This window comes from Myxine glutinosa, chromosome 2 (genome assembly GCF_964187855.1).
Source record: "Myxine glutinosa chromosome 2, kmMyxGlut1.1, whole genome shotgun sequence".
In the NCBI taxonomy this organism is placed as follows: Eukaryota; Metazoa; Chordata; class Myxini; order Myxiniformes; family Myxinidae; genus Myxine; species Myxine glutinosa.
Window position 1 is genome coordinate 126,438,960 of NC_136262.1, and position 12,671 is coordinate 126,451,630.

The 12,671-nt window shown below is 43.0% G+C and overlaps 1 protein-coding gene across 2 annotated transcripts in view; it reads left to right on the plus strand.

The window, feature by feature from the left end:
* The window catches only part of LOC137421287 (uncharacterized), a 153,159-nt gene that overhangs the window by 93,404 nt on the left and 47,084 nt on the right, over positions 1–12,671 (plus strand). Inside the window, exon 7 of one of the 2 annotated variants that reach the window (XM_068107182.2) lies at positions 10,130–10,762. In XM_068107182.2, the coding sequence (XP_067963283.2) occupies positions 10,130–10,762 (633 nt within the window). The remainder of the gene's footprint in view (positions 1–10,129; positions 10,763–12,671) is intronic. The other variant, XM_068107183.2, reaches the window with a different exon arrangement.

Consider the following 12,671-nt stretch of genomic DNA (forward strand, 5'->3'; position numbering starts at 1 on the left):
GCACCTTGCTTGGTGTGTTATGTGAATATGCAGCTTGCTTAGTGTGTTATGTCAGCATGCGGCTTGCTTGGTGTGTTATGTTAGCATGCGGCTTGCTTGGTGTGTTATGTTAGCATGCGGCTTGCTTGGTGTGTTATGTTAGCATGCGGCTTGCTTGGTGTGTTATGTTAGCATGCAGCTTGCTTGGTGTGTTATGTTAGCATGCATTCTGCTTGGTGTTAGCATGCAGCTTGCTTGGTGTGTTATGTTAACATGCAGCTTGCTTGGTGTGGTGTGTTAGCATGGAGATTGCTTGGTGTGTTATGTTAGCAAGCAGTCTGCTTGGTGTGTTATGTTAGCATGCGGCTTGCTTGGTGTGTTATGTTAGCGTGCGGCATCCTTGGTGTGTTATGTAAGCATGCAGATTGCTTGGTGTGTTGTGTCAGCATGCAGCTTTCTTGGTGTGTTATGTTAGCATGCGGCTTGCTTGGTGTGTTATGTTAGCATGCAGATTGCTTGGTGTGTTATGTTAGCAGGCAGTCTGCTTGGTGTGTTATGTTAGCATGCAGCTTGCTTGGTGTGTTATGTTAGCATGCGGCTTGCTTGGTGTGTTATGTTAGCATGCGGCTTGCTTGGTGTGTTATGTTAGCATGCGGCTTGCTTGATGTGTTATGTTAGCATGCAGCTTGCTTGTTGTGTTATGTTAGCATGCATTCTGCTTGGTGTTAGCATGCAGCTTGCTTGGTGTGTTATGTTAACATGCAGCTTGCTTGGTGTGTTATGTTAGCATGCAGTCTGCTTGGTGTTAGCATGCAGCTTGCTTGGTGTGTTATGTTAGCATGCAGTCTGCTTGGTGTTAGCATGCAGCTTGCTTGGTGTGTTATGTTAGCATGCAGTCTTCTTGGTGTGTTATGTTAACATGCAGCTTGCTTGGTGTGTTATGTCAGCATGCAGCTTGCTTGGTGTGTTATGTTAACATGCAGCTCACTTGGTGTGTTATGTTAGCATGCAGATTGCTTGGTGTGTTATGTTAGCATGCAGTCTGCTTGGTGTGTTATGTTAGCATGCGGCTTACTTGGTGTGTTATGTTAGCATGCAGATTGTTTGGTGTGTTATGTTAGCAAGCAGTCTGCTTGGTGTGTTTTGTTAGCATGCAGCTTGCTTGGTGTGTTATGTTAGCATGCAGATTGCTTGGTGTGTTATGTTAGCATGCAGTCTGCTTGGTGTGTTTTGCTAACATGAAGCTTACTTGGTGTGTTATGTTAGCATGCAGATTGCTTGGTGTGTTATGTTAGCATGCAGTCTGCTTCGTGTGTTATGTTAACATGCAGCTTACTTGGTGTGTTGTGTTAGCATGCAGATTGTTTGGTGTGTTTTGTTAGCATGCAGCTTGCTTGGTGTGTTATGTTAGCATGCAGATTCCTTGGTGTGTTATGTTAGCATGCAGTCTGCTTGGTGTGTTTTGTTAACATGAAGCTTACTTGGTGTGTTATGTTAGCATGCAGATTGCTTGGTGTGTTATGGTAGCATGCAGTCTGCTTCGTGTGTTATGTTAACATGCAGCTTACTTGGTGTGTTGTGTTAGCATGCAGATTGTTTGGTTTGTTATGTTAGCATGCGGCCTGCTTGGTGTGTTATGTTAGCATGCAGTCTGCTTGGTGTGTTATGTTAACATGCAGCTTGCTTGGTGTGTTATGTTAGCATGCAGTCTGCTTGGTGTGTTATGTTAGCATGCAGTCTGCTTGGTGTTTTATGTTAGCATGCGGCTTGCTTGGTGTGTTATGTTAGCATGCAGATTGCTTGGTGTGTTATGTTAGCATGCAGTCTGCTTGGTGTGTTTTGTTAACATGAAGCTTACTTGGTGTGTTATGTTAGCATGCAGATTGCTTGGTGTGTTATGTTAGCATGCAGTCTGCTTCGTGTGTTATGTTAACATGCAGCTTACTTGGTGTGTTGTGTTAGCATGCAGATTGTTTGGTGTGTTATGTTAGCATGCAGTCTGCTTGGTGTGTTATGTTAGCATGCGGCTTGCTTGGTGTGTTATGTTAGCATGCAGTCTGCTTGGTGTGTTATGTTAACATGCAGCTTGCTTGGTGTTTTATGTTGGCATGCAGATTGCTTGGTGTGTTTTGTAAGCATGCAGTCTGCTTGGTGTGTTATGTTAGCATGCAGATTGCTTGGTGTGCTTTGTTAGCATGCAGTCTGCTTGGTGTGTTATGTTAGCATGTAGATTGCTTGGTGTATTATGTTAGCATGCAGCTTGCTTGGTGTGTTATGTTAGCATGCAGCTTGCTTGGTGTGTTATGTTAGCATGCAGCTTCCTTGGTGTGTTATGTTAGCATGCAGATTGCTTGGTGTGTTATGTTAGCATGCAGTCTGCTTGGTGTGTTATGTTAGCATGCGGCCTGCTTGGTGTGTTATGTTAGCATGCAGTCTGCTTGGTGTGTTATGTTAACATGCAGCTTGCTTGGTGTGTTATGTTAGCATGCAGTCTGCTTGGTGTGTTATGTTAGCATGCAGTCTGCTTGGTGTGTTATGTTAGCATGCAGTCTGCTTGGTGTGTTATGTTGGCATGCGGCTTGCTTGGTGTGTTATGTTAGCATGCAGATTGCTTGGTGTGTTATGTTAGCATGCAGTCTGCTTGGTGTGTTTTGTTAACATGAAGCTTACTTGGTGTGTTATGTTAGCATGCAGATTGCTTGGTGTGTTATGTTAGCATGCAGTCTGCTTCGTGTGTTATGTTAACATGCAGCTTACTTGGTGTGTTGTGTTAGCATGCAGATTGTTTGGTGTGTTATGGTAGCATGCAGTCTGCTTGGTGTGTTATGTTAGCATGCGGCTTGCTTGGTGTGTTATGTTAACATGCAGCTTGCTTGGTGTTTTATGTTGGCATGCAGATTGCTTGGTGTGTTTTGTAAGCATGCAGTCTGCTTGGTGTGTTATGTTAGCATGCAGATTGCTTGGTGTGCTTTGTTAGCATGCAGTCTGCTTGGTGTGTTATGATGTAGATTGCTTGGTGTGTTATGTTAGCATGCAGCTTGCTTGGTGTGTTATGTTAGCATGCAGCTTCCTTGGTGTGTTATGTTAGCATGCAGATTGCTTGGTGTGTTATGTTAGCATGCAGATTGCTTGGTGTGTTATGTTAGCATGCAGATTGCTTGGTGTGTTATGTTAGCATGCAGTCTGCATGGTGTGTTATGTTAGCATGCGGCTTGCTTGGTGTGTTATGTTAGCATGCTGTCTGCTTGGTGTGTTATGTTAACATGCAGCTTACTTGGTGTTTTATGTTAGCATGCAGATTGCTTGGTGTGTTTTGTTGGCATGCAGTCTGCTTGGTGTGTTATGTTAGCATGCGGCTTGCTTGGTGTGTTATGTTAGCATGCAGCTTACTTTGTGTGTTATGTTAGCATGCAGATTGCTTGGTGTGTTATGTCAGCATGCGGCTTGCTTGGTGTGTTATGTTAGCATGCAGTCTGCTTCGTGTGTTATGTTAACATGCAGCTTACTTGGTGTTTTATGTTAGCATTCAGATTGCTTGGTGTGTTATTATCCCCCGTCACACCGCAGAGCGAAAGGGGGACTATGGTTTTCCCATCCGTGCATGTGTGCGGGCGTGCATGCGTAAGCGAAGGACCGCATTCGAATTTGGTGTGTGGGTGCAACCCACGTCAAAATTCAAGATGGCCGCCGCCATGTATGTCTGATGCCATGTATGTCTGAACCTTGTGAGCGGAATATCTCGAAAAATAAGCGAAGTACCAAATTCTAATCTGGTGTGTGGGTGTATCTAGGCATAAGGAAGAACCCTATTGAAAATTGGGTCGCCACGTCAAAATCCAAGATGGCCGCCACCATATATATGTCTGAACCTTGTGAGCGAAATATCTTGAAAAATACGCGAAGTACCAACTTTTAATCTGGTGTGTGGGTGTATCTAGGCATAAGGAAGAACGCTATTGAAAATTGGGTCGCCACGCAAAATCCAAGATGGCCGCCTCCATGTATGTCTGAACCTTGTCAGCGAAATATCATATCATAGCATGTTTTCTGCGTCCTCCACTTTGTCAACTCACATCACTTCCCCGACGGGGGACCGAGGCGTAACGCTTGTGTTAACATGCAGCTTACTTGGTGTTTTATGTTAACATGCAGCTTACTTGGTGTTTCATGTTAGCATGCAGATTACTTGGTGTGTTATGTTACCATGTAGATTGCTTGGTGTGTTATGTTAGCATGCAGATTGCTTGGTGTGTTATGTTAGCATGCAGCTTGCTTGGTGTGTTATGTTAGCATGCAGCTTCCTTGGTGTGTTATGTTAGCATGCATATTGCTTGGTGTGTTATGTTAGCATGCAGATTGCTTGGTGTGTTATGTTAGCATGCAGTCTGCATGGTGTGTTATGTTAGCATGCGGCTTGCTTGGTGTGTTATGTTAGCATGCTGTCTGCTTGGTGTGTTATGTTAACATGCAGCTTACTTGGTGTTTTATGTTAGCATGCAGATTGCTTGGTGTGTTTTGTTGGCATGCAGTCTGCTTGGTGTGTTGTTATGTTAGCATGCGGCTTGCTTGGTGTGTTATGTTAGCATGCAGTTTACTTGGTGTGTTATGTTAGCATGCAGATTGCTTGGTGTGTTATGTCAGCATGCGGCTTGCTCGGTGTGTTATGTTAGCATGCAGTCTGCTTGGTGTGTTATGTTAACATGCAGCTTACTTGGTGTTTTATGTTAGCATTCAGATTGCTTGGTGTGTTATTGTCCCCCGTCGCACCGCGGAGCGAAAGGGGGACTATGGTTTTCCCGTCAGTGCGTGCGTGCGTGTGTGCGGGCGTGCATGCGTAAGCGAAGGACCGCATTCGAATTTGGTGTGTGGGTGCAACCCACGTCAAAATTCAAGATGGCCGCCGCCATGTATGTCTGATGCCATGTATGTCTGAACCTTGTGAGCGGAATATCTCGAAAAATAAGCGAAGTACCAAATTCTAATCTGGTGTGTGGGTGTATCTAGGCATAAGGAAGAACCCTATTGAAAATTGGGTCGCCACGCAAAATCCAAGATGGCCGCCTCCATGTATGTCTGAACCTTGTCAGCGAAATATCATATCATAGCATGTTTTCTGCGTCTTCCACTTTGTCAACTCACATCACTTCCCCGATGGGGGACCTTGGCGTAACGCTTGTGTTAACATGCAGCTTACTTGGTGTTTTATGTTAACATGCAGCTTACTTGGTGTTTTATGTTAGCATGCAGATTACTTGGTGTGTTATGTTACCATGTAGATTGCTTGGTGTGTTATGTTAGCATGCAGATTGCTTGGTGTGTTATGTTAGCATGCAGATTGCTTGGTGTGTTGTGTTAGCATGCGGCTTGCTTTGTGTGTTATGTTAGCATGCGGCTTGCTTGGTGTATTATGTTAGCATGCAGCTTGCTTGGTGTGTTATTGCGAGTATGCAGCTTACTTGGTGTGTTATGTGAGTATGCACCTTGCTTGGTGTGTTATGTGAGTATGCAGCTTGCTTGGTGTGTTATGTGAGTATGCAGCTTGGTTGGTGTGTTATGTGAGTATGCAGCTTGCTTGGTGTGTTATGTGAGTATGCAGCTTGCTTGGTGTGTTATGTGAGTATGCAGCTTGCTTGGTGTGTTATGTGAGTATGCAGCTTGCTTGGTGTGTTATGTGAGTATGCAGCTTGCTTGGTGTGTTATGTGAGTTTGCAGCTTGCTTGGTGTGTTATGTGAGTATGGAGCGTGCTTGGTGTGTTATGTGAGTATGCAGCTTGCCTGGTGTGTTATGTGAGTATGCAGCTTGCTTGGTGTGTTATGTTAGCATGCAGCTTGCTTGGTGTGTTATGTTAGCATGCAGATTGCTAGGTGTGTTATGTCAGCATGCAGCTTTTTATGTTGAAGGACTCTATAGCCCTCATCGAGGCCAGGTCTTAGATAAAACCTGCATTGAGAAAAGTGAACAAAGGGAGAATAGTCTCAGAGTTTTTGAGGAAGTAAAAAAAAAAAGAAGCTTTTTGAAAAGGGGAAGGTAGTAAGTGTTTGGAAAGACATGGGAAGGTGAAGATTTCCATAGTTTGGCAGTGGAGGGGAAGAAAGAAACATCATAACAGGGCCCTTGAGTTGCCAATGGCCACACAATAATCATGAGATGTTGTGGCTTGTTGAGTATTCCGTGGTCTCACTAATGACGAGGTACACAAGCAGCCTGTTTTTTGGAGCAGAAACTAAAGTAATATCTGTAGAAAAGAGAAAGAACCAACTTTGCGACATAATTTGAGAGGGTCTAGTTTTTAGGTCCGATTGGGAGAGTTGATAAGTCTGATTACTTTGGATTCAATTCTGTCGAGTAATTATGTGGAGCTGGAACCTCCCCAGATATGAGAGCAGTACTCCATGCAAGGACGAATCAATCCTTTATATAGTTGAAGCGACTGTTGAGAGAAGAAGAATCCTCAACATCCGAACAGGTCTCCTAGTTTATTCAAGGCAGACTTTGCTATTTGTGTCATGTGTGGATTACAGGATAAATTTGATATTTGGGTAATACCTCGTACGTTTATTGTATCACCTGGTGTAATTGTGGAGCTTTCAAAGGAGATTGGAGTGTTGAGAGTAGTTTTAGAGAGAGAGACAGAGAGACAGAGAGAAAGAAAGAAAGAAAAATAAATTAAGTTTTGGAAACATTAAATTTAACCTGATTACATTTGCCCCACTGGGAAATCTTGTTCAAATCCGAATTTCAAGAGGAGGCTGTGATCAAACATGATGTAGATCGAGTGAGAGAAGATGGGGCAGATGGGAAAAAACATGGAGGAATGTAATGTCGAGTCATCAGCATACGATTGCATTTGGGTATTTGTAGAAGAAAGAAGGTCATTGATAAAAAGAAGGGAGGAGTGTTGGAGACAGAACAGAATCCTGAGGGACACCGTTGTTAAGGAAGGAGGGAGATGTTCAACCATCAATAATTACGGAGACAGTGCGGTCGTATCAGAGCAGAGTGAAGGAGGAAAGCCAAAAGAGCGAAGCTTGAATACCAGACCGCAATGCCAAACTGTCAAAGGCATGGTGTTCACCACCATCTCTTATCTTCCCCCATCCAAAACCTTGATCTTTTCTACCCCTGTTAAAACACCCCAAATCCACCTCTTTCAATCCTCAACTTATTTCCTGAAATTCCTAGTAGTGTTCATTTGCTTTATGCCGTGTACCCCTCCCTCCTCCCCCAGCCCTCCTCCTTCCAAAGAGCTACCGACATCCCTGTTCTCTACTGTTGTTGTGCTTGTGTGCTTCCCTCTCTCTCCCCCCCTCTTGTCTCCCGCTTCCTTCATTGTATGTTTTATGTGCATGTGCATCTTTTCATGTTCAATGTGTTTGCTCTTACATGAGCCTCGATTCTGTATCCAAAAAAAAAAGGCTTTTGAGATATCATGGCCTACAACAAAGGATTTTGTCTAACAAAATATCCAAACAAAACCAAAGTCTTTCAGAGAAGAGGCCCAGGCATTCGTAATGTAAGAAAGGATATCACCTGTAGATCTTGCCTTGTGAAAGCCACATTGATGGTCAGATAGAAGACTGAGGTTCAAAATGCTTGAGGAAATGGGAATTGAGAAGACATTCAAAGACTTTGGAAATGGTAGAAGTCAGAGCAATCAGTGATAAAAAGCCAAGATGTGATAAAAACATGCCAAGATGAAGATGGAAGGGTTTGAATGATCACCCTTCTTTAAAATATGTTGTACTAAGGCATGTTTTCAGGTGTTGTTAGCCTGGTGTTGGGCTAGCGGCTAGGGTGCCAGCGTAGGATCCTAGGATCCTGGGTTCGAATCCCGGTCGATCACTGAATTAACGCCAGGGGGGTTGACTCAGCCTGTCATCCTTCCGAGGTCGGCTAATTGAGTACCAGTTCACTGGTAATTCCCTGTTTGTCGTAAAAGGCGACAAAAAGGGTTGGCCGCAAGAAGGGCATCCGGCCGTAAAACATTGCTTCAAAAAGGGGACCAACAAAAACAACAACAACCACGGTGCCCGAAAAAGGCCAATCCCCGCTGTGCGGGGGGAAATGGCCTCTAAGGGTGTTTTTTTATTTTTAAAGGCATGTTTTCAGGAAAGAGGAAAAGTTTGGGTTTTTAAACAAAAGCAAAACAAACGAGTAAGCACGTGTGCAAGTTCTGAGGCACACTCCTTCAAGGTATGAGGAAGAATACCATTCTGTCCGTACGTACGCCTTGCTTGTGTCCAGAGAGAGGAGTACTTTTTTGACTGCATGAAAAGAGATTATAGTGAGAAGCATAGGGTTGGTAAGGGGGGTATCAGAGGGAGATGGAATGTTAGTCATCCAGTGTGGAATTAGAGGAGAAAAGATAACCAAAAAGTTGCTTTATCAGTCGGAGAGACAGCGATAGTGTCATCGGAATGGAAAAGCGAAGGACGGGTAGAGCGACAGATGTTGTTGGAGATACTTTTAGCTACGGACCACAAAGATCTATGAGTGGAAGAAGATGAGAGGTTGTCATATTTATTTTGGATAAAGGAATGCTTCGCCTCAGGAATAATGTTTGCAATCATTTCTAGCAGGTATGAAAGCTGAATGTGAGTCTGAGGAAGAAGACTTTTTCCATGTCCGATATGCCCGCATCTCTTGCACGAAGGGGATAGAAGCCTCCATTCCTGCAACAATAATCTCAGCTATGCGTTCAACAGAGGTAGAGGCATCATCCGAGGAGAGGCAGTCGGCTTTTCAGAAATCAGAAAATAAGTTTCGTAAACCAGTCCAGTCAGCGCCATTGAAATGCCAATACTGGTGTTTAGTCAAAGCAGTCGGAGAAGGAGTGGTGGTAAGCAAAGTGATGTTCACAAGATTGTGGTCAGAAGAACCAATTGGAGGTGAAATTATGTAGCTGTAAAGCAACGGATTGGGGGTGAAGAACAAATCCAAAGTATTGGAAGAGTAGTCATGACAATCTGGGATAAGGGTATATATAGTGGGTGATAATTTTTTTGTTCATTGAGAACATTGAGATTGAAATCATTGAGAATGGAAAATGTAAGAGCTTCAACTCCCCCAACATCTGTGTGGGAAGATTTCAACCACTCCTTGTGGTGTACATTGAAGTCTCCTAAATAGAGGAATTCTGCTTGAAGGTGTTTGGGTGTCATGGCCGCATGGCAGGAATTGAGATAGTCAAAGAAAGCTATAAAATTTGTGAAATTGGGAGAGCAGTAAGTGAAACAGAAAAATAGTGATGGTCGGGAGACAAATCTTAAGCCAGGTGACATCAAGGTTTGGAGATTTGAGGTTGCTTGGCGTGTTCCGTTAGCAAGCATCTCGCTAGCACTTGCCAAGCCAGACTTTCCATATCAACCACTTTGCAAACTGCTTGGCAAATGGAGCAAAGCGATTTCGTCCAGGCAAAATGAGGTTTGACTTTAAATAAAGAGTACGAGCACACGTAACTCTATGGCTATTCAGTTTGTTCCTATGTGGATTGTTATTGTATGCCACATGGTTCTCAAGCCAAGGTGCTAATTACATTATTTATATTATCATGATATTTTCGCGATAATCGTGACGGATGGACAGACAGACAGACGGACAAAGGACAGACGGAGCTGATTACAATACTCCCCTGTTCTTTTTCAAAAAGCATGGGGATAACAACCAAAAACCCCACAATTGAGCACACACATCAAATTATATATACAGAGTCAGATTAAAATAAAATTCTCATTTATTTATGTGTGGGGAATTATATAATAATGTGCTGTTTTCATTTTCTGCTGGATTGTGTAAGTTGCTCTATTTGATTTATTCTAATGGTATCGTTTTATTCTGATCAACCTATTCTTGTAGGAAAAGGTTCAAGGGCAAAGGGGCTAATGGGACACCTTGTATATGTATTGAAAGGTGGTTAATGTTTCACATATGTCAGCATACCATACAAATTGACTTTAGAGGTGTTGTGTTGTGCTTGGTATTCCAGCTCGATGTTTTTAATTGTTGTAAAAAGTGTAATGTGAAATCATGAGCAGATGGTATTCATTGTGGCTTCTAGAGTGTGATCTACTATGGAAAGTGAGGTTTTGATTGAGGTGAACCTTATTTAATTGACATCTTGTCATTACACTCTTCCTTCTTCTATTTCAGCTGAAAACCTTCGTGCCAAGTTCCCCTTGGCATGTACACCAATTGGTGATGCAGAGAGTATTCAAGGCCTCAATGCACTGCTGATGGTACCGCCCGGTGTAGAGTGTGCTACTGTACCTGAAGGAGTTGATGACTCTGCAACTTTTAAAATGGAGGGCTCTGACGAGGCATGGGGAAGTGCTGATAATGAGGCCGAGGGTGGCGAACCTCCAGATGCGACCAAGGAGCTGTTGAATGGAGAAGATGGTGTGCTGGTCATCCAACCGGAACCGTGTGATGAGCCTGCAGCCGTGGCTGCAGCACGAGTGGACATCGATGGTGCGTCGCCAGCTGAGATGCCGGAGGAACCCACGAGTGCGAATCCGGCTCCACGTGACAGCTCCGACAAGCCTTACATCTGCGTGCAATGCGGGCGTGGCTTCAACAGCTACCCTTGCCTTCTGCGCCACGTGCGTGACCATGGAGGTGAGCGACGTTATCACTGCGATGTCTGCGGCAAGCGCTTCACGCAATCGGGCACGCTCAAGGCTCACCGGCGCTCTCACACTGGGGAGAGACCATACGTATGTGGCGAGTGCGGCAAGACCTTCATAACTTCATCACACCTCAAGCGACATCGTCGCACCCACGGCAGTAAGGGGCTAGGCTAGCCTCGTTAATTTATTCCACTTTATTTAGTCTCATTTTCTCCTTGTCCACTTGATACATTTTTTTTTTTGCGATTAAATTGGGTGTCCTTTCTTTGGGAAACGTGGTGTAGATTTAACCTGTTCACGGTATTTGTTCACACAATGGAGTTTTTCTTTTTTCCATCTTTCACATGGGTGTTGTTTTTAATGCATGTACAGTATACAATGTGATCCTTTCCATTCACGGCTTCACAATAACCTATTGCACTGAAAATACTGCCAAAACCATCATTTCCAGGCCGCACATCCTTTCTTTCCACTTTTGTTTCTTAACTCCTCCCCCACCCCTCATGTCGTCAAATACTTATAGTTTTAGCACTTTTTGTGCACCAGACAAATGTCTATCTTTCCCGTGCCATTACATTTAGCAGATCAGTCGTGAACGATCTAAATTTAGCAAAATTACATTCGTACTGCTTCACAAACGATGCTCAGAGCCAATCACTGAGTGTGCAGAGGGTGGGTTGCTTAGTGACTGAGATGCTTTTCTCTCTAAAGTTGTGTATCTTCATTTTGACATTTGAAAATTTGTGAAATATTTGCCAAGCTTTAATTGCCGATATGCACAGGTAACATCAAATGCATTTGGCTTAAATAATTATTAGCTTTGTGTAACAGCTGTCATATAACCGGAAGAAATTAAATGAGTTGTGGACGAAGCTTCAGGACAATCTTTATTCGGACAATCTTTTGGGGAAATAGGCCTTCTCTTCCTCAACGTGAGTGAGTGTACCATGTAGTGTTTTCAGAAACGCATGCCAGCTCGTTCACAGTACAAAGGGCTATCACGCTCAAATGGCTATTTCCATGTTATAGATACATATACACACACACACACACACACACACACACACACACACACACACATATATATATATATATATATATATATATATATATATATATATATATATATATACACACATATATACATACATACATACATACATACATACATACATACATGCATACATACATACATACATGCATACATACTAGTACTGGGCCGATATTGGTAATCGGCAATTTTATGGGAAACGGCATAGGCCGATTGGAGTCCGGTTGAGGTCCGATTATGGATTACATTTGTGCTGTTGTATACAACCCAAAATCCTTGAGTGGCTTTCACTCTTATTTAGAGCGAATTTCAATAGAGAAATTAAAGAAAACAACGTTGAATTATAAATGTTTCAAGGAGATGTGCATAAACATTATTCTTTATAAACAGCCTGCAATCGTCATGCGACGGGGATCAACATTTGGCTCGGTAATTTGTAAAACATGTTGATACAGCAAATGGCTTGGAAATTGGGTATTGTCAAATTTATTTTGCTTTGAAACTCACAAAGAGAACCAACATAACCTTTCTAAAGCACAACTGATTCATAAAATTAACCAATTGCTTTAGAAACTGCTGCTTATAAAAGAAAAGGTGGTCGCTTGCACGCTGCTGAGGTGAAAAGTTCAAACATACTGCACCTCCTTCCTTGTCAAGTACGTCTTGATGTCATACGTTCCAGGCGTATCTTATTGCATCAAAGCGCCAGTTAAATTTATTTTTTCACATTTCAAAGGCAGGCTGACTATTCTGGGCCCCTGAGCAAATGAGGGCGCATTTCACTTGCAGTCTTTAATAGACAAATTCTATAACACATTGACTTATAGATAGGTACCCCATTTATTCTCCCCATTACCCGGTAAGTCTACGGTTTTGGAATTCATGGGGATTTTCATTAATGTAACCCCCACAAACAGCAATGCCCTCTATATACAACTTTGTATGTATATGTATGTGTATATATATATACGTACAGTCACGTGAAAAAGTAAGTACACCCCATGTAAAGTTTTGA